Source organism: Protopterus annectens, chromosome 2.part1, assembly GCF_019279795.1.
Source record: "Protopterus annectens isolate FY-2018-M chromosome 2.part1, PAN1.0, whole genome shotgun sequence".
Lineage (NCBI taxonomy): Eukaryota > Metazoa > Chordata > Ceratodontiformes > Protopteridae > Protopterus > Protopterus annectens.
The window spans coordinates 360,799,365-360,818,976 of NC_056729.1; the positions used below are offsets into that span (position 1 = coordinate 360,799,365).

A 19,612-nucleotide genomic window follows, 5' to 3' on the forward strand; every position below is an offset into this window, starting at 1 on the left:
CTAGATGTTATACATGAGGCCAGATGCCCCAGCACTAGAAAATCCTATGCTGACAAGTGGAAAAGGTTTTGCAACTGGATCCAGGCTAATGGAGCCAAAACAGCACAGCTCTCCCTACCTCTCATCCTGGATTACCTAGCAGACCTACTACACAGGGGTCTGTCCTTCTCTTCTATTACAATTCATGCCTCTGCCATCTCTGCTCATTTCAGCACAGAGCCACCTCTCTTCTCACACCCACTCATCAAACAGTTCCTAAGAGGATCTAACAACTTAAGGCCACCCAGAAGAGCTCCTGCCCCAGCTTGGGACCTTAACTTTGTGTTGGAAAACCTCACCCTACCCCCCTTTGAACCTGCAGCTTCAGCAGAGTTAAAATTCCTCTCTTGGAAAACAGCCTTGCTTCTGGTCATCACTTCAGCTAGAAGAGTTTCAGAGATACAAGCACTCATGCCTGTAGAGCTCTTCATCATTTTCCACGCTGACGGGGTCTCCCTCAGGACTTAACCCCTCCTTCATGCCTAAAGTGGTGTCTAGTGTGGCTCTCAACCAATCCATTCATTTGTCCACCTTTTTCCCTAATCCACTCAACCAATCCATTCATTTGTCCACCTTTTTCCCTAACCCACAAAACAAGAGGCAAAGGATTCTGTACTCTCTAGATGTGCACAGGCAGCTCAGATTCTATCTGGATGGGACTAAATCTTATAGAAAAACTGACCAATTGCTAGTCAGCTTCGCAGCAGGGGCAGAGGACAAGGGCATATCCAAACAATCACTCTCCAAATGGATAGCACACTGCATCCATTTCTGCTGCAAACAGCATGGGAAACCACCCCCAAAGGGGGTCAGGACACATTCCACCAGGGCAACCTCCACCTCTGCAGCTTTTCTCAGAGGGGTCCCCACCAGGGACATCCTGGAGGCTGCAACTTGGACTTCTGTTCATACCTTCACCAAACATTACCACCTGCCTATCTTCTCAAAATCCCTTTGCCACCGCAGTCTTGCAGGGCATCCTAGCCAGCCCCCAGTCTTCTTGACTGCCTCCACCATTTTCTTCAACTTTGGGAATCAACCCAAATGTGATGACTGCAACAGGAAGAACGTAGTACAGTTGTGTACACTTACCATAAATGTAGATGTTCAAGTGTATTCACTATTGCAGTCCTGGTCCCCCCCCCCATCCCCTTTGTCTCTCTCTCTCTAGCTCTTCCTCTCTCCTTACAGGGAATTTTTGGTATTTATTTTCTACTGGTGGTGTTCTTCCACCATAACTTAGCTCCCTATTTGGGGGATTCTGACAGTTGGGGCAAGAAAAACTGATGTAATGGCGTTGGCTGCCTGATTTTATACCACTGACGACCTGACATCAGTCCTGGAGCGACAGCAACCTATGCAGAAATACTAAGCATTTGGTAGTCAGGCCAACTGAGGGCTACCCATGGCAGGATAACCCAAATGTGATGACTGCAACAGTGAATACACTTGAACTAAGGTAAGTGTACACAACTGTACTATTCTCTGATTCTGTCAACACATTTTATAAAATATTGTACTGTAGATGCCATTCTAGAGGTAGACGTGATTTGATTGGACTGCATTACAGTGTTCAGTATGCTACATTTGCCCACTGTCATATGGATTTAGATTTGGCTGATTTATTTATTTAGTTAGTTTTTGCAAGTCCTTCCTGAAGAACGGTATTGTAGTTGTGTACGATTCTTAGCATAACGGTAGATTTTTGAAGGAGAGACTCCTAAAGTAGAACCTGATTCCCTCTGCTTTATGTTCCTTTCTAGTATGCCTAAGATAATGTGTTGAGTTGTTGGCATGTTTATAGAGAGGAGTAAGACATTTGGCCAAATGTAGTCTGATCAAATTCTGAACTTGACATACTGGCTAAAAATTCACCCATGTATGACTAGAACACAAGGGAGGTTTTCTCTCTATAATGAGGTACACCTATGAAATTGATAAGTATCATGAATGCATTTCCTTCATGGAAGCTGTGGAGGGACGACTTTAAAGTTTCCTGAGTTGTCATCCAGCAAGTCTGGGTCATCTGTCCATTTGGGAAAGTTCCTTTAGACTAAGTGACCTAGACCTACTTGCAGTATTCCAATGGTTACATTCTTCTTCTTCTTTCGGCTTTTCCCGGTTAGGGATCACCACAGCGGATTACCTGTCCACTTATGATTGGCAGTGGAGTTTTACTGTGTCGAGTTGCCAGCCCGGCATCCAACCTTCCACAGAAGGCACACGCACACGCACTAATGCCTAGGGCCAATTTAGAGTGTCCAATCCACCTACAGCATGTCTTTGTGATGTGGGAGGAAACCGGAGCATCTGGACGAAACCCATGCGACCACAGGGAGGACATGCAGACTCCGCACAGAAGACACCCGAGCCAAGGATCGAACCGGAGAACCTCTTGCTGTGAAGCGGCAATGCTAACCGTTGCACCACCGTGAATGCCCATTCTAATGGTTACATTAAACTGTGTTTTTTAATTATTATACATAAGAGTTTATGGATTGAAATTAATGAAGCTATATGGGTGACACAGTAGAACAGTGACTAGCTTTGTCACTTGATGGCAAGAGGTACTTCAGTTCAATTTTCTGCCTTCTGTATAGAGTCTGCATGTCCTACCAGTATTCATGCCGGTCTGGTCCAGGTACTTCACTTTTCTTCCACATCCCAAAGATATCTAATAAGCTGCTTAGCATCTCTTAAGTTGTCTATCGGTGAGTAAGCACCATGCGCATGATATGGAAGAATTATCTAATAAGTACTCTAACGGGACCCTCCTCTCCTCAAACTGCCAGCCTAAGCAAACAAGTCCTAGATGTTATACATGAGGCCAGATGCCCCAGCACTAGAAAATCCTATGCTGACAAGTGGAAAAGGTTTTGCAACTGGATCCAGGCTAATGGAGCCAAAATAGCACAGCCCTCCCTACCGCTCCAGACCTACTACACAGGGGTCTGTCCTTCTCTTCTATTACAATTCATGCCTCTGCCATCTCTGCTCATTTCAGCACAGAGCCACCTCTCTTCTCACACCCACTCATCAAACAGTTCCTAAGAGGATCTAACAACTTAAGGCCACCCAGAAGAGCTCCTGCCCCAGCTTGGGACCTTAACTTTGTGTTGGAAAACCTCCCCGTACCCCCCTTTGAACCTGCAGCTTCAGCAGAGTTAAAATTCCTCTCTTGGAAAACAGCCTTGCTTCTGGCCATCACTTCAGCTAGAAGATTTTCAGAGCTACAAGCACTCATGCCTGTAGAGCTCTTCATCATTTTCCACGCTGACGGGGGTCTCCCTCAGGACTTAACCCCTCCTTCATGCCTAAAGTGGTGTCTAGTGTGGCTCTCAACCAATCCATTCATTTGTCCACCTTTTTCCCTAACCCACTCAACCAATCCATTCATTTGTCCACCTTTTTCCCTAACCCACAAAACAAGAGGCAAAGGATTCTGTACTCTCTAGATGTGCACAGGCAGCTCAGATTCTATCTGGATGGGACTAAATCTTATAGAAAAACTGACCAATTGCTAGTCAGCTTCGCAGCAGGGGCAGAGGACAAGGGCATATCCAAACAATCCCTCTCCAAATGGATAGCACACTGCATCCATTTCTGCTACAAACAGCATGGGAAACCACCCCCAAAGGGGGTCAGGACACATTCCACCAGGGCAACCTCCACCTCTGCAGCTTTTCTCAGAGGGGTCCCCACCAGGGACATCCTGGAGGCTGCAACTTGGACTTCTGTTCATACCTTCACCAAGCATTACCACCTGCCTATCTTCTCCAAATCCCTTTGCCACCGCAGTCTTGCAGGGCATCCTAGCCAGCCCCCAGTCTTCTTGACTGCATCCACCTTTTTCTTCAGCTTTGGGAATCAACTCGAATGTGATGACTGCAACAGTGAAACAGGAAGAACATAGTACAGTTGTGTACACTTACCATAAATGTCGATGTTCAAGTGTATTCACTATTGCAGTCCTGCCCCCCTCCCCCAATCCCCCTTGTCTCTCTCCCTCTCTCTAGCTCTTCCTCTCTCCTTACAAGGAATTTTTGGTATTTATTTTCTACTGGTGGTGTTCTTCCACCATAACCTAGCTCCCTATTTGGGGGATTCTGACAGTTGGGGCAAGAAAAACTGATGTAATGGCGTTGGCTGCCTGATTTTATACCACTGACGACCTGACATCAGTCCTGGAGCGACAGCAACCGATGCAGAAATACTAAGCTTCTGGTAGTCAGGCTGACTGAGGGCTACCCATGGCAGGATAACCCAAATATGATGACTGCAACAGTGAATACACTTGAATTAAGGTAAGTGTACACAACTGTACTATTCTCTGATTCTGTCAACACATTTTATAAAATATTGTACTGTAGATGCCATTCTAGAGGTAGACGTGATTTGATTGGACTGCATTACAGTGTTCAGTATGCTACATTTGCCCACTGTCATATGGATTTAGATTTGGCTGATTTATTTATTTAGTTAGTTTTTGCAAGTCCTTCCTGAAGAACGGTATAGTAGTTGTGTACGATTTTTAGCATAACGGTAGATTTTTGAAGGAGAGACTCCCACAGTAGAACCTGCTTCCCTCTGCTTTATGTTCCTTTCTAGTATGCCTAAGATAATGTGTTGAGTTGTTGGCATGTTTATAGAGCGGAGTAAGACTTTTGGCCAAATGTAGTCTGATCAAATTCTGAACTTGACATACTGGCTAAAAATTCACCCATATATGACTAGAACACAAGGGAGGTTTTCTCTCTATAGTGAGGTACACCTGTGAAATTGATAAGTATCGTGAATGCATTTCCTTCATGGAAGCTGTGGAGGGACGACTTTAAAGTTTCCTGAGTTGTCATCCAGCAAGTCTGGGTTATCTGTCCATTCGGGAAAGTTCCTTTAGACTAAGTGACCTAGTCCTGCTTACAGTATTCCAATGGTTGCATTCTTCTTCTTCTTCTTTCGGCTTTTCCCGGTTAGGGATCACCACAGCGGATTACCTGTCCACTTATGATTGGCAGTGGAGTTTTACAGTGTCGAGTTGCCAGCCAGGCACCCAACCTTCCACAGAAGGCACACACACGCACTAATGCCTAGGGCCAATTTAGAGTGTCCAATCCACGTCTTTGTGATGTGGGAGGAAACCGGAGCATCCGGATGAAACCCATGCGACCACAGGGAGGACATGCAGCATGTCTTTGTGATGTGGGAGGAAACCGGAGCATCCGGATGAAACCCATACGACCACAGGGAGGACATGCAGACTCCGCACAGAAGACACCCGAGCCAAGGATCGAACCGGAGAACCTCTTGCTGTGAAGCGGCAATGCTAACCGTTGCACCACCGTGAATGCCCATTCTAATGGTTACATTGAACTGTGTTTTTTAATTATTATACATAAGAGTGTATGGATTGAAATTAATGAAGCTATATGGGTGACACAGTAGAACAATGACTAGCTTTGTCACTTGATGGCAAGAGGTACTTCAGTTCAATTTTCTGCCTTCTGTGCAGAGTCTGCATGTCCTACCAGTATTCATGTGGGTCTGGTCCAGGTACTTCACTTTTCTTCCACATCCCAAAGATATCTAATAAGCTGCTTAGCATCTCTTAAGTTGTCTATTGGTGAGTAAGCACCATGTGCATGATATGGAAGAAAGGTCTGTCATTCTACCACCATTCCTTATTAGTCTAGTAAACTCTGTATTGTGATGACTATATGAGTCTGATGATACTTAAATGCACTTGATGTATGAATGATATTAATGAGAGCTTTCTATAGTGGTGCACCTTAACAGAGCTTCTAGAAGCATCACATTGAGACAGTTATCACCTAGTGCCAGGGTGACGTTCAACTTCTAAAAAAATATGTAGGCCAGAATTGATGTCATGGAGTAGAATCCGGTTTGGTCTGCTGCTGCTGTAAGATTCTGTACCTGAAAAGGCTAATTCACTAAGTACTTCACAAAGCAGTACCTCTCTGTTTGTTTTCTCTAGTCAGCACTGTCCTGTCAAGTTTAATAAAACTCTCACAAAACATCCTTGAGAATGTTAGAATTATTCCTTTAAGGTCCAGCCTATGTAATGCCCTTTTGTCCTGATAAAAGATATACCTCTCTTGCTTTTGTGTGTTATATTACTGAGCAGTATCATTGTATAATGCCACAATTTTTAATTCAATTTTTTTTATATATTTAGTTGATCAGAGTCATCACAAGCTCAGTGAAAGTTCAAGGATCCATGGCATATGCTTGTGTTTTTCTCTTCTATTTGGGGTAAGATCACTTCTTTCAGTAAGAATTGTTTATTAGTGTGTAGTGTAATAGCTTTTGTTGTACCTGAGGAAGGTTTATTTGCTGCTAGATGCCGTATGAAAAATCAGAATTGTAGTTCATAGAAGCAAGCTGCTTGAATCTGCCCTGATTGAATTTGGCAACATAAATTGATATTTCTTTTTTTTCTAAAGCATGAGGGATTGTCTTCTTCTCTGAGCTTATGTAACCTCAGAGTTGGACATGGAATAGTTAAGTAGCAGATAATAGGGGGGGGGATAGAGGGAAGGTTGCTCCCTCTGCAGAAAAAAAAAACACTTGTGCTGCCAGCTGTGTGTTATTGATGGATGATCCAGATCAATGGGTTGGAGGTGCAGCTGAGTGCAAGGAGAAGAATGATAAGGAAGGCCCTGCTTTTCTATCCCTGGGGAACAATCAAAGGCATGTATCCCAAAATGCATACTTCACTTACAGTCTAATATGAAAAACACATATGGGATGGCAGCAATCACTCTAGTGCCTTTGGAGTAACATTTGTTGAAGCAGGTGGCAAAGTCTATGTACTACTCCACTGTGTGGTTTTTCTTTCGATGCCGTCGAGCATATGCAAAGGAAGCACAGGATTTAACAAAACCCACTGCAATGGCTGCTTGGATTACTACCTTGACTTGATCCCATAACAGAAAGCAAATGGACATATATCTGTATTACTTTCCCTATAAAGGAGAGCCAACAGGTGTACCAAGAAATTGGGCTGGCAGAGTTTGATAGTAAGAATACAGGAGCAAAAAGTATCTAACAAAAGCTTTATACCAGTCTGACATTGTCAAATTCGATCTAGCTTCTATCCATGCAGTTCCGTGGTGAACTGTGATCTTTACTTTAGGATTCATTTTGTCATCATGAATCCTTGGTATAATTTGCTGTCAAAGAACTTTGCTTTCAGCTTCATAAAGAAATTCCCTTGCTTTTTTTATGCACATCTTTCATGAGTATCTGGCACATCATCTTACTTTATGTCTGAATGTGAGAATTGTGTAGCTAGGGAAGTCCATCAACATATCACATTGCTCTGAAATGTAAATATTTAGTTTAATAAACACCTGACATGTATTATACCAGAATGTTTATTATCTGTAGAATACTTGATTGAAACCAAACTGAAAAAGAATACAACTCTAATTAACAAGATAATGTTTATTTCTGCTATGACTGCTGTTTTTTGTCTTGTGCCATAAAATGCATTGAATGTTTTCCATAAGCAGCTGGCTTTTTTCCAGTTCATGTTAAACATCAGAGACTATATTCAGCTCATGGAGCAGCTCTGTTCATGACTTTGTCCACAACTGTAGTGTGATAACACATTAGTTTTGTTCTCCTTTGTATTCTCTGGACACATCATGGTGAAGCCAGACAGCGTGTTTATTTGCCAGTCTCCTTGCATGAAACTACAGGTTGCTTGGATGAATGCCAGCCATCTCTCTATTTGTTCACTGTTTTTGAACTTTATCATTAAATGCAGTGTGTACCCAACCATGAAGATCCCACCTTCACATATTCATCTGTAATCCATCAGCATGTTTTTCCACTTTATAATATAGGATTTTAAGCTTCCAATGACAAGCTGTAAATGTCAGTACATCTGGCTAAAAAATGTTGTAGTTAAGAGCCAAACTGCCATGCAGTGGGGCACCCTCACAGTATTCCCTCTTGATGAGGACTTTTTGTGGGCTGGTGCTCTAAACCTCACTACAGGTTATGGGAATCTTAGTTCTTCAGACTGCTCCCATGAGACCTATATTGGCGAGGCAGGGTTGGCTGACAGAGACACTTTCGATCTATGTACAGAATAAACTGAGACAAGTTTTGGATAAAGCTCCAGCTGTTTTGAAGGATACAGAAGACTTTTTAACTAGGCTCTATAAGAGTTCTTTGACGATGGGTGACTGTTCTAAGTGTTTGTTGGTAACTATGGATGTTACCACATTGTTTACGGTCATTCCGAATTATTATGGCTTAGATGCATTTAAATGCTTTTTAAATAAGTATAGTGAGTGTGTGAATAATCATATTACGCTGATTTGTGCATTATTGAAAATTATATTACAGAATCAGGTTTTTTTATTCAACAGGGACTTTTACCTGCAGGTAATTGGAGTAGCTATGGGCACAGCATATGCCAATAGCTAAGCCAGTATGGTGATGGCTTACTGGGAAGAACAGAATGTATATGCCAACAATCCATTCTTGGATAATATAATTTGTTATAGTAGATTTATTGATGACGTGCTTGCTCTATGGCAAGGCACATGTGAACAACTTGATAAATTTGAGTATGGATTGAATGATAGTACTGATTTTTTTCAGTTCACAGTTTCTTCCTCTGATACATCTGTAGAATTTTTTTTATGTTCATGTTTATAAGGGTGTTGATAGTAAGCTTGAAACCAAAATGTATAGGAAACCTTGTTGGATGAATACCAAATTGTATCGGACTAGTATGCACCCGAATTTTATATATAGGAATATACTTAAAGGACACTTCCTACGGGAATCAAGGTTATGAGCAGAAGAAAATAATTTGCAAAATGTTTTTGCATGTCTTGGAGCAGAATTTTATGAAAGACGTTATAGTTACAGAGAAGTGAATGATGCTTAATTGAGGTAAAGACTCTTATGGTAACACAGGGGAAACCATACTTTGATAGGAAGGATGAGATTAATACTAATCAGAGCCTATGCCCTAACCAGCTTAGAGTGGGACTTACCTGTTCTAATAACGTCGGAGATGTCTGTATGGTTATAAAAAGAAACTGGCCCATTTTATTGACTGGTGAAGGGCTGAAGAAAGTAGTAGGGATGGTACCTAGTTTTTATTTAAAAAATGGAAGGAATCTTAAGCAGAGACTGTTTTATGCAGAATTCTGTTTGTATGGAAAGGCCGCTCTCCTCTAGGCTTAGGACTCATCCCTCCCATAGCTGCAAGGCCTGTGGTTTTGTTTTAGAAACTCCATTTTTTGTACATCCAACTACCAATATTAAGTATCATTTTAAATTTTACACTGATTGCAGAAGTGAAGATTTAGTGTACATTGCTACTTTCAGGAACTGTCCATGCTTTTATATTGGTATGGCTAATCGAAGCCTTAAAGAAAGGATTTTAGAACATTTGGGAGAGATTAGAAGGAAGGTCAGTACAAATGCACTGAGTAAGCATGTTGAATTGAATAGTGAGTATACATTTTTGTTTGGAGTGGTGCAGCTGACTTCTAAAAGTATTAGAGGTGGATGCATTGTCAGTAGGACAGAGGTTAATGAATTAAGGTGAATCATCACCCTACAGGCTGATAGAGGTTTTGGGCTGAATGACAGCATCCCACTTGAACCTTATTTGCTCTCACATAAATTAAAACTTTAATTAATTAGTTGCTGTATTACTTAGCCATTTTGTTAATTGATGTATTTGTAAAGTGATGTAGTTTTTAGTTTTTGTATTAATTGGTCTGAAGAAGTGTTTTACATGAAAGCGCTTACCACTTTATTAAATTTAATTTTTTACCGGCTGTGTTGCTTGTTCGTTTTTGTTTTCATTTTATTCCACTGCACCCAGTAGCTGGTTTGCGTCTACAATTGTTTGTCAGTTTAACTTTTTAAAGATGTAAATTTTTGTGTGTGTGTGTGTTTTGTGTGTGTGTGTGTGTGTGTGTGTGTGTGTGTATTTATTTATTTATATATTTAAACTGTTTACAAAATAAACATTTAAATACGGTATGTAAGTAAACCATCTGTCTAGTCTTCTTTGTTATATACTTTAGTCATTTTAGCTATTGGCTAATGAGTGGAAAACAGTCACATTAGCTAGAGAAGAAGTAGCTTTTTGTACTATTTCCTTCTTTTTCTAATGCACTTATAACTTTTTGTTTCTGATTACTCACATTCACTCTCCATATTTGCCGTAGGATAGTAGTCAAATAATTTGATGCTGTAGTGGAGATTTCCCCCTTATCCACTGGGTGCTTTAACACTACCATAGTGAAACCCCGGATTATGTGAACATTTACAGCAACCTTTCTTTGTACTGCTTTTTGTTGCAAGCATCTGCATTCTGCTTACAGTAGTTTGCTACTCACTATGCTCTCCTACTTGGAATCCTTAACACTACCAGTATTAGATTACAGGGCATAGCCACTTAGTAAATGCATGATGCTACTTCATCTCTTGGAGATGAGACTGCACTTTTGGGGTTAATTCTTTTCATAATCACAGTTTTGAAAGTCCTGACAGCTGTCCATTGCATCACTCCCTTTCCGTACTGCCATGCATTCCAAACTACTACTACTACTGCCAATATTGTTAGTCCTGACCACCAGTGTTTGAAGTAAAATGCTTGAAATTACATTTCTTTTCCAGTCTGTTAGCCTCTGCTTTACCCACTCTATGTATCATCTTCACTACCAACCCCCTTTGTCCCATTTTCTACATGGGGTCGGGGTTTCTCATCAACTGTTGCCAAATCTCTCTCATTTCAATGCCACTCCTCTCTCCTTCTACAGTCACGCCTGACTGTCACAGCTCTTCTCTCACACAATCCATCCATTTCTTTGCTGGATTTCCTTGTTTCCTCTTACCTCCTTCCTATTTCTTAAATTATATTAATCAAATTATCTCCTGCTTTACTGCACGTGTTCAAGCCACCGTAGTTTGTTCTTTCTGACCTTCTCTGCAGTCGGAGCTACTTTGGCTTCTGATATCATAATTTTTTCATCTGTCTCACAGTGTGCATCTTACCACTTGTCTCAGGTACTTTATCTCCATCACCTCTAGCTTCCTCAACTGCTCTGCCTTCACTGCCCAGGTTTTTGTACCATACAGAAGTACTGGTCGCACCATTGATTTGTACACCTAATCTTTCATCTTCTTTGGCATTCTTCTGTCATACACTAACCCTGACACTCTGTGCTGGTTGGCTGCAGCCCCTCAGAGTCTAGTTTTGACCTTCTCATTCAAACTTCCATTCTTCTCAACTATTCCTCTTATATTTCAGCATCTTCTGATTTCACTCATTTGCTGCCATAACAAATGTCTTGTCTGTACTCAGTTTCATCTGATGTGCCTTTACTTTTGCATTCTTTTCTCCTGTCATTTGGTGAAGCTGTTGCTCAGAGTCTGCTTGTAATGCCACATCATCTATATACAGCAGCTTTGTTGATCTTTCCCCTACAACCTGTTTGCTAATGTAGTCCATCACCAGTATGAAAAGCAGTAGACTTCAAGCTGAATCCTTATGCATGCTCACTAACATTGTAAACCTATGCGTGATTAGTCAGTACACTCTTCATACATTTGGCATTGGGTACTTGTACATGCCTGCACTAATTCTGCCATTGTTTCCAGATTTGCATACCATCACAGGAGTGTGAAATTAGTTTTCTTGGGACTTTGTCATATACATTCTCCAAGTCTAGGTGTTCCCAGGTAGACTCTTTCCTCATCTTCAGCATCATCTCCACAATGTGTCTCATTGCAGACATTGATTTGGTTGTGCTTCATCCTGCTCTGAATCCAAGCTGCTCATCTCCCATCTTAATTCCTGCTCTGCATATTCATTAATCAGTCACTTTCTCCAGTACTTTCATTTAATATGACAAGAGTTTGATTCCTCTGTACTACCCACAGGTGTTAATGTCCCCTTTGTTCTTTTACACTGGCACTGGAATGCTTATCCTCCAGTCATCTAGGATACAACTTTGTCTCCATACCATCATGATTAATTTTCATTATATTATGGCTCCCTCAGGAGCCATTTCTCCCCTAAGTCACCCAGCTTCTTGATCATATCTCCTGTGACTTCATCTAAGCCTGCTGTTTTCCCTTACTTAATTTTCCATAGTGCTATTCTTATTTCTTCTAGGGTGAGCTCTTCTTCTTTTATTATAGTGTGAGTGTGAGCAGTGCAGCTTATGTGGGGTATTCTTTGTTCGTAAGCTTTTGGAAGTACTCCTTACATCTGCCTTTGATGCCCTGTGGATGAGTAGATTGTTGCTGGCATCCTAAATAAATAGTGTACAAACTCTCTTTCTCTTCTTTGCAGCGTAAAAGTTTTTGTGACATCTGTTGAACCACTTTCCATTAGCTGGCAGAGTGCTTCTCATGCCCTGTTCTTTGCTGCTGTGACTGCTCTTTTTGCCTCTTTGTTAGCCAGTTAGTATCCCTTCTTTGTCTGGTCTGTGTTTTCTGTCTCCCTCTTCTTCCTGCACTCCTCTTTTCTTTTGATAGCTTTCCTTCTTTCTTTTGATAACTTTTTGGGTTCCTGCTTTCCTTGTGTAACTTATTTTCTTACCTGGCTCAGCCACATACATGTTTTGTAGTTCTCACACATGCTATTTTGAGACAGTACTAATAGTCTTCTGCTCCACTTATTTCCACTTCTTCATGAGGTGCTAGGCCCTTCATTATTTCCTTGAACTCGCTTTCACTCCAGTCAACTTCCACATCTGCAGTCTTGTCTCTGTTGAACTTGAATTTTCTCTGGCCACTGCTTACAGCTGTTTATGTCCACCAGTGGTTTACGATGTGGGCTGCCTGTTTCACTGTGAGTGACTTTACAATCTTTGATTCTACTACAGTGCTCTTTCTTTTTACAGAGAGGTCTACCTTGGTTGCATGTTGATTTGTAATGAATTTTAAGAACAATATATAAAACTAGAGAAAGATCTTTATTATTCAGCAAATATATTGAAGAATATTTAAACAGTGAAATCACTCAGTGGTGCTGTTAAGCAGAACTAACTATAAAATGTCAACAAAAGGGTTTATCCTCAAGTTGGAGATAACCTCAATCTCGGTCTCTGTAGGATTTTAATATTGGGAAATAATCCCCTTTCCTGATACTTAGGGAAACAGCCTGTTAATGCAGATCTCAGCAGACCAAAAACAAACCAGGTTTGGCCTGCTGAGATCTGTTTTAATAGGCAGTACACCTAAGTATTGAAAAGGGGATTATTTCTCAGTATTTCTCAACATTAAGATACTAAAGAGACCAAAACTGAGGTTAGTACCAACTTTGAAGATGCACCATTTTGTTGTTTTAAAAATATTAAACAGGTGATGTGAGTATAGTTTGCTACAGAACCATTTAGAAAAAGTGAAGTATAAATGAAATCTAACAAATTGAAATATTTTTCAGAGTGGTACAAGACTGACTTTTTACCAAATAGTATTGGGTTTTTATGTTCCAGTGCTCCTAATTTACACATTGTGTTCACTAAATGAATGAAAATCGTATGCCTCGTCAATTAAATTAGGGATATATAAATGCCAGAAATGTAAACCGTGCTTATTTTTATTTGAGGCAAAAGTGTGGTGTAAATCACCACTTGCATAATATTTAAAGTATAGTTAATTACTGTAATGCAAAATGTAGGTATTAGCATATATTGCCTGGTATGCCAAAAAAATGGTATGTCATTGAAACTGAAAGAAATTTTAGAATTTTGAATGCTGGAGCATTTTTGCACATTACCCTCCTTTTAGTTATATTGCAGATGATGTTAATATGTATGTGGAGGTAAAGTAGAACAGATTCATTGTCTAGTGTCTCTCCACCTGTTATAGATAGTAGTGGGAATGCTTATTTATTCATTCATTGACCGTTTTCAGTCACAACCCATGAATAAAGTAAACAAATGTACAAAGAGAAAAACAATAACCAATGAAACTTAATCAAAGGTATATGTACACAGATATATGCAGGAGTATTTAAATTTACATCAGTAAAAAGTAAGTACATATTATGCAGTTTGGGTTACAGTGGACCCTTAATATTCTGCAGGTACCATGAAGTAGGTGAACTTTATCTTAATAGTATGTTCTTATTAGTGTATATGTTCTTGTACTGTTCATAGAATCTAAAATAAATTGAGTTTTGAACATTGTAAACTTCTTTTTTTATCTTTTGCAGTGACATTCATGGGTTTATGTATCTTGCGTACACTGTTCACATTCTGCATATTTAGTAAGCATCCTCTACTCATGGAAATGCAAGTTTAAAGTGTGAATCCCAAGTAGATCTGTTTGTTTTGACTGCAGTAACTCAAACTTTATTGAATCAAATGATTTGTTTTATAGTACACTGTCCTCTAAAACTCTTTATTGAACCTTCTAACTTAAGAGTTTTCCCTTTATGTGTTTTGTTGTGCTATGATGGTATACTGATATGGCCCTTTCTCCTAACTGATTTTGAGAAGACCCTTCTTACATCTAAATTAATGTGTTCATCTTTTCTACCACTAAGAAAAAATGTCTGAAGTGTTCATTAATTATATGTTAAACTTGCATATCTTTTAATAGTGAATCATTTGGTTATAATCTATATTGTCTTAATTTGGTAGCATTCCTTAAGTTTAAATGGTTACAGTCCAAAAGGGCGAATGCTGAAATGAACAAATGCTTTTTTTAGTTTTGAAAAAAAAAAAGCAAACACTTATGTCAGCGAATATTCTTTGCAATGGAGTTTCTACCAGCAGTCTTTTGTATGGGATACAATTACAGCGGGGTAAATGGAATTTGCCCATACCCCAGTGTTGTGCGATCTTGGAGTTGGTCTATGTAATTAAGGGTGTGAGGGGACCGCAGCTTGTCACTCATCTTGCGTACCTGAATAAGACAATGAGGCTGGGTGTTCATTTAAGTAGTTTATTACACACAAACACATCAGGATGGATAGCAGGAACATTAAACTTAAACGAACTAACTGACTGACTACTACATACATGCACACTTACACCGAGGCTGCTCACTACAAAATGGCACTCTTGCTTGCATGTGCCTGCTGACTAGAAAGCTTCTTAAAGATATATTACACACACTGATGTACATCCTCCCTATTTACTGAGCTGTCTTGCCTTGACAATTTGAATAGGCATGCATATTATACAGACAATAATAAACGAAGACCACTCATGTCCAAGTTGCCAAGTATCTGGAACTAGGTCTGGAAATGCGACCTGATCTTGTAATGTAATAGTTAGGACTGGGTTTAGCATCAGGGACAGTCACTGGAGAATATTATGCTTTAGGACTCTCGGGGATATTCAAAGGAACAGGATATCTGCTGGAATGTCCTCTGGTACTGGAACATTGGAATAGTCACTCTGTATTTATTACAGGCAAGGTGCTGTAACACTGGCTCAGAAACAGGAAATAAATGCTTCTGATTCTGCCGAAATTCCATTCTCTGTGATTCCACAATGTAAGATCTCAGCTCTTGACACAAACGTTTTACAAATCCAATCCAGTCAAAACCTTTTGTCGTCTGCATCCTCACTATCTCCCCTTTTTTAATGGATTGAGCAGTTTGCTGGTCTTATCATAGTAGGACTACTGGGACAAACGTTTTTTCAGGAGTTGAGCTTTCACTGCTTTGTTGTTTTTAGCACATGGACAAATTGCTACAGATTGGTAATGTGGTTCTGGTTTGTCTCGGCATAAGTCTCTGGGCAGGCAAACCAAGATGATTATCATGAGGAATGTTTCTGAGATTCAGGAGCTTTAGAAAAACATCAGTATTGTCTCATTTTGATTTCTCTAACAGCTGTTTTTGCACTTTGAACTGCACATTTAGCCAAGCCATTTGACTGCGGGTATTCAGGACTACTTCTAATATGAACTAAGTCCCAAGTTTCAGCAAGTCTTTTGAACTGCCAACTTGTAAACTGTGCACCATTGTCAGAAATGACTCTGTGCGGACTACCATGGACAGAAAAATGTTTCTTCAACTTAGTAATGACAGTACTGGATGTGAGACTAGGAAGTAGGTCATTCACAAACCAATTTGAATTAGAGTCTACTAACATCAAGTAATGTTGACCATTCCACTCAAAAATATCCGTAGCTACTGTCGACCAAGGTAGTTCAGGAATCTGGCTTAACTGAAATGGTTCTTTTTGTTGATGCAGTTTAGTACTATTACAAATGGAACATGATGAAAGTACCTTCTCAATATCTTTTGGCATAGAATGCCAAAATACTAGACCTCTCGCCCTTCTTTTGGTAGACTCAGTTCCTGGGTGGCCACGATGCAAGATCCGTATATACTCATGTTGCAAAGGTTTTGGAACAATTACTTTTGGACCTTTCATGATTGATATCATCTATCATCAAAATCTCGTTTCTGTAAGGAAAATACTCCTGCACATGTATTGGTAAACAAGATTGCTTTGAAGGCCATCCTCGACTGATAAAGTGGTTGAGCTGTTGGAGAATTGCATCTGAAAGGTGTATGAACTCTATCCCATAAAGACATGGGGAAGAAAAATGTCTCACTTCCATGACTTCAAAATCAGGTTTCTCATTTTCATGCTGTTCAGTGTTTTTTTCTGGGCGATCAGGATAAAGTATCAGCAAGATAAAGAAGTTTGCCTTTTGTGTAAACAGAATTGAAATTGTACTTTTGCAATTTGAGCATCATGCATTGTAATCTAGCAGGAGCTGTGTGCATTGGCTTTTTCAAAATAGTAATTAAAGGTTGGTGATCAGTCTCAATTTGAATAGGTCGGCCATAAATATAATCATGGAACTTCAAACATGCAAACACAATTGCCAAGAGCTCTTTCTCTATCTGAGCATACTGCGTCTCTGTTTGGGTTAGAGTTCTCAATGCATAGGCTACTGGTCTACACTCTTGAAGAATGACTCCACCAAGACCAAATTTAGAAGCATCACAGGAAAGAGTTACTGGTTTGTGAATATTATAGTATCTTTATCTTAAAGTAGGTGGACTGGTAATTTTCTGTTTCAGGGCATCAAATGCTGTTTGGTGGTGTTCTGACCAGGACCAGATTATATTTTTTGCGTGTCAGCTCTCTGAGCGGTGCTGAAAGTTGACTCAAATCTGGAATGAACTTGTCCAAATAGTTGACCATGCCACAAAACGTAGGGCTTGGACATTGTCTGGAGCTGGCATCTCAAGAATTGCTATTTGTTTAGAAGGATGTGGTTGTAAGGCTAAACAGGTAAACAAATGACCAACAGAAGCAACTTCTTGTAGCCTGATTTTGTATTTCTGAAGATTCAGCTTAAGATTCACTTCACAAGCTCTTTCCAGAACTTTTTTTGAGGCTTCTATCATGTTCAGCTTCACCATTGCCTCCTGCAGGAATATCATCTACTGTAATAGACATGGTTATCCAGAAAAAATGTGCTGTATTGCCTGCCAAAAGACTTCACTGGAAGAATTTATTCCAAATGGCATTTTCAAAAATCTGTACCTTCCAAATGGTGTACTGAAAGTGGTAAGCAATGAAGATTTTTGGTCAAGCAAAATTTGCCAAAACAAACTTTTTGCATCCAAGACAGAAAAAACAGTGACATTTGGCATAAGATCAGCAACTTCTTTAACTGTACACATTGGATTATGAGGTTGCTTTAGTGCTTTTGTTTAAATTTCTTGGATCATTACATATCCTAATGTTATCTGAGCTTTTCTTATAAGCTTCTACTATGGAGGATACCCATTCAGTCGGTTCTTCAACTGGAACATTAATCCTTGCTGCGCCATTCTGCATAGCCACTGGAACTTTCTGTGCTGGTCTGATAACTGTGCTTGTCTAAGGATCTAACTTCATAGAGTACACAACTGGGAGTTTACATAGTTTGTCTTCAAAAAGATCAGCAGTCAGAAAAAATAGTCTATGTGAAATTTGAGCTGTTATTCAAGCTTACACGGTGGACTTCATTATTAAATGAAAGCAGTCCCATTTTCAAACTGTCTCTCTGAGGCTAATAATGACTGCAAGCGTCTTTTGACTGTGTAAAACTGAAAGTCATAGCTGTTCCCAGCAGATTAACATGAAGCACTGCTGAGCCCTCGGTTTGAATTTTTTCACCACCATAAGCAACAAGTTTCACATACTGTGCCAGATCAAACTTCTCATCAGCACTTACTTTGGCAAACATTTCTGCTAACATAACATTGCACTTTGAACCCGTATCAACTTTGAGCCCTACAGGTCTCCCATTAATCAGTAAAGAAACCCAGAACAGGAACAAAAGCAAAAGGAGCGCTGTTCGTAAAAAGACGCCTCAGTGTCTTTGGGAATTCGACTCTACCACGGCACCACACCAGTCCAGTACTCCTTCTATCTTATAAACGAATTCACAAATGATAATGTAAAAAAGAAGAATTTATTATAACCAAAAAGAATGCCAAAACTGGTTAACCAGTATAAGATAGAAGGAGTACTGGACTGGTGTGGTGCCGTGGTAGAGTCGAATTCCCAAGGACACTGAGGCGTCTTTTTACGAACAGTGCTCCTTTTGCTTTTGTTCCTGTTCTGGGTTTCTTGGTTGCTGCACTCTTCGTGGATTCATTAATCAGTAAAGTACAAAATACTTCATTTCTTGCCCACAAAACTACTACATTGACTGTTTCACTAAGCACAGACACACCATCAACATAAAAAGTAGGGTTGCAGTTTTCTAGTTGATCAACTTGTCTCTTTGAATGTTCTCATTTAATAAAAGAACGAGCCTCATTTGATTTACAAAGTCTTTTGAAATGATTCCACTTTTTACATTTGTGACATTGTTGACCAAAAGCCAAACACTTTTGTGTTTTAGGTTCATGATTACTACCACAATTATGACAGTTAACTATGTGGCTAGCTACAGGCTTTGCTGAGTCACCACTGAGCATGCTGTAGATTTTACTGGAACTGCACTGGAACTTGCTAGAAAAGCTCTGGGTTTCACTGAAGCTGCCCACCCATGGGACTGTAAAGTGTGTCTCAACCACGTGCTGCATACTATCAACATTAGCAGTAGAAGAAGCCACGTGCATGCTTTTCTCATTTGTAAGCATATTTGTGTGTTTTCTGTGAGCTCATATATCTGACAAATCCAAATGGCCTTATTCAAAGTTAAATCACTGTCTCGAAGGAAAATGTTTCTCACTGCATCATCTTTAATAACACACTCAAGCCCGTCTTTTATCAGCTCATCTCTCATATTACTAAATCTGCAAGTTTTTGCCTTGTTTCTCAAATCAGTTACATATGCTGCAAAAGTTTCACCAGTCTTTTGATCCCTTGTGTAAAATAAGTGCCTTTTCATTGTAATATTTGTTTGGGGGTTACACATTTCTCTAAACTTGCATTTTAAACACTGGGGGTCTTCTCGCGTTTCAGCCGGTACCACTATATGGCAGTTCCCCCTCCCCTCATACACAGCAGGTGCATACACAAATGAATGCTCTCTTTCAATGGCTTCTGAGCCAGCTAAATTAAACAGAACAAATGCCTTTGTACAT

The 19,612-nt window shown here is 40.0% G+C and overlaps 1 protein-coding gene across 2 annotated transcripts in view; it reads left to right on the forward strand.

Annotated features, from left to right (window-relative positions):
* Window positions 1-19,612, forward strand: part of TAPT1 (transmembrane anterior posterior transformation 1) — a 1,296,801-nt gene that overhangs the window by 1,200,519 nt on the left and 76,670 nt on the right. For both annotated transcript variants that reach the window (XM_044062200.1, XM_044062199.1), the window contains exon 12: window positions 6,233-6,309. In XM_044062200.1, coding sequence (XP_043918135.1) covers window positions 6,233-6,309 — 77 coding nt within the window. The remainder of the gene's footprint in view (window positions 1-6,232; window positions 6,310-19,612) is intronic.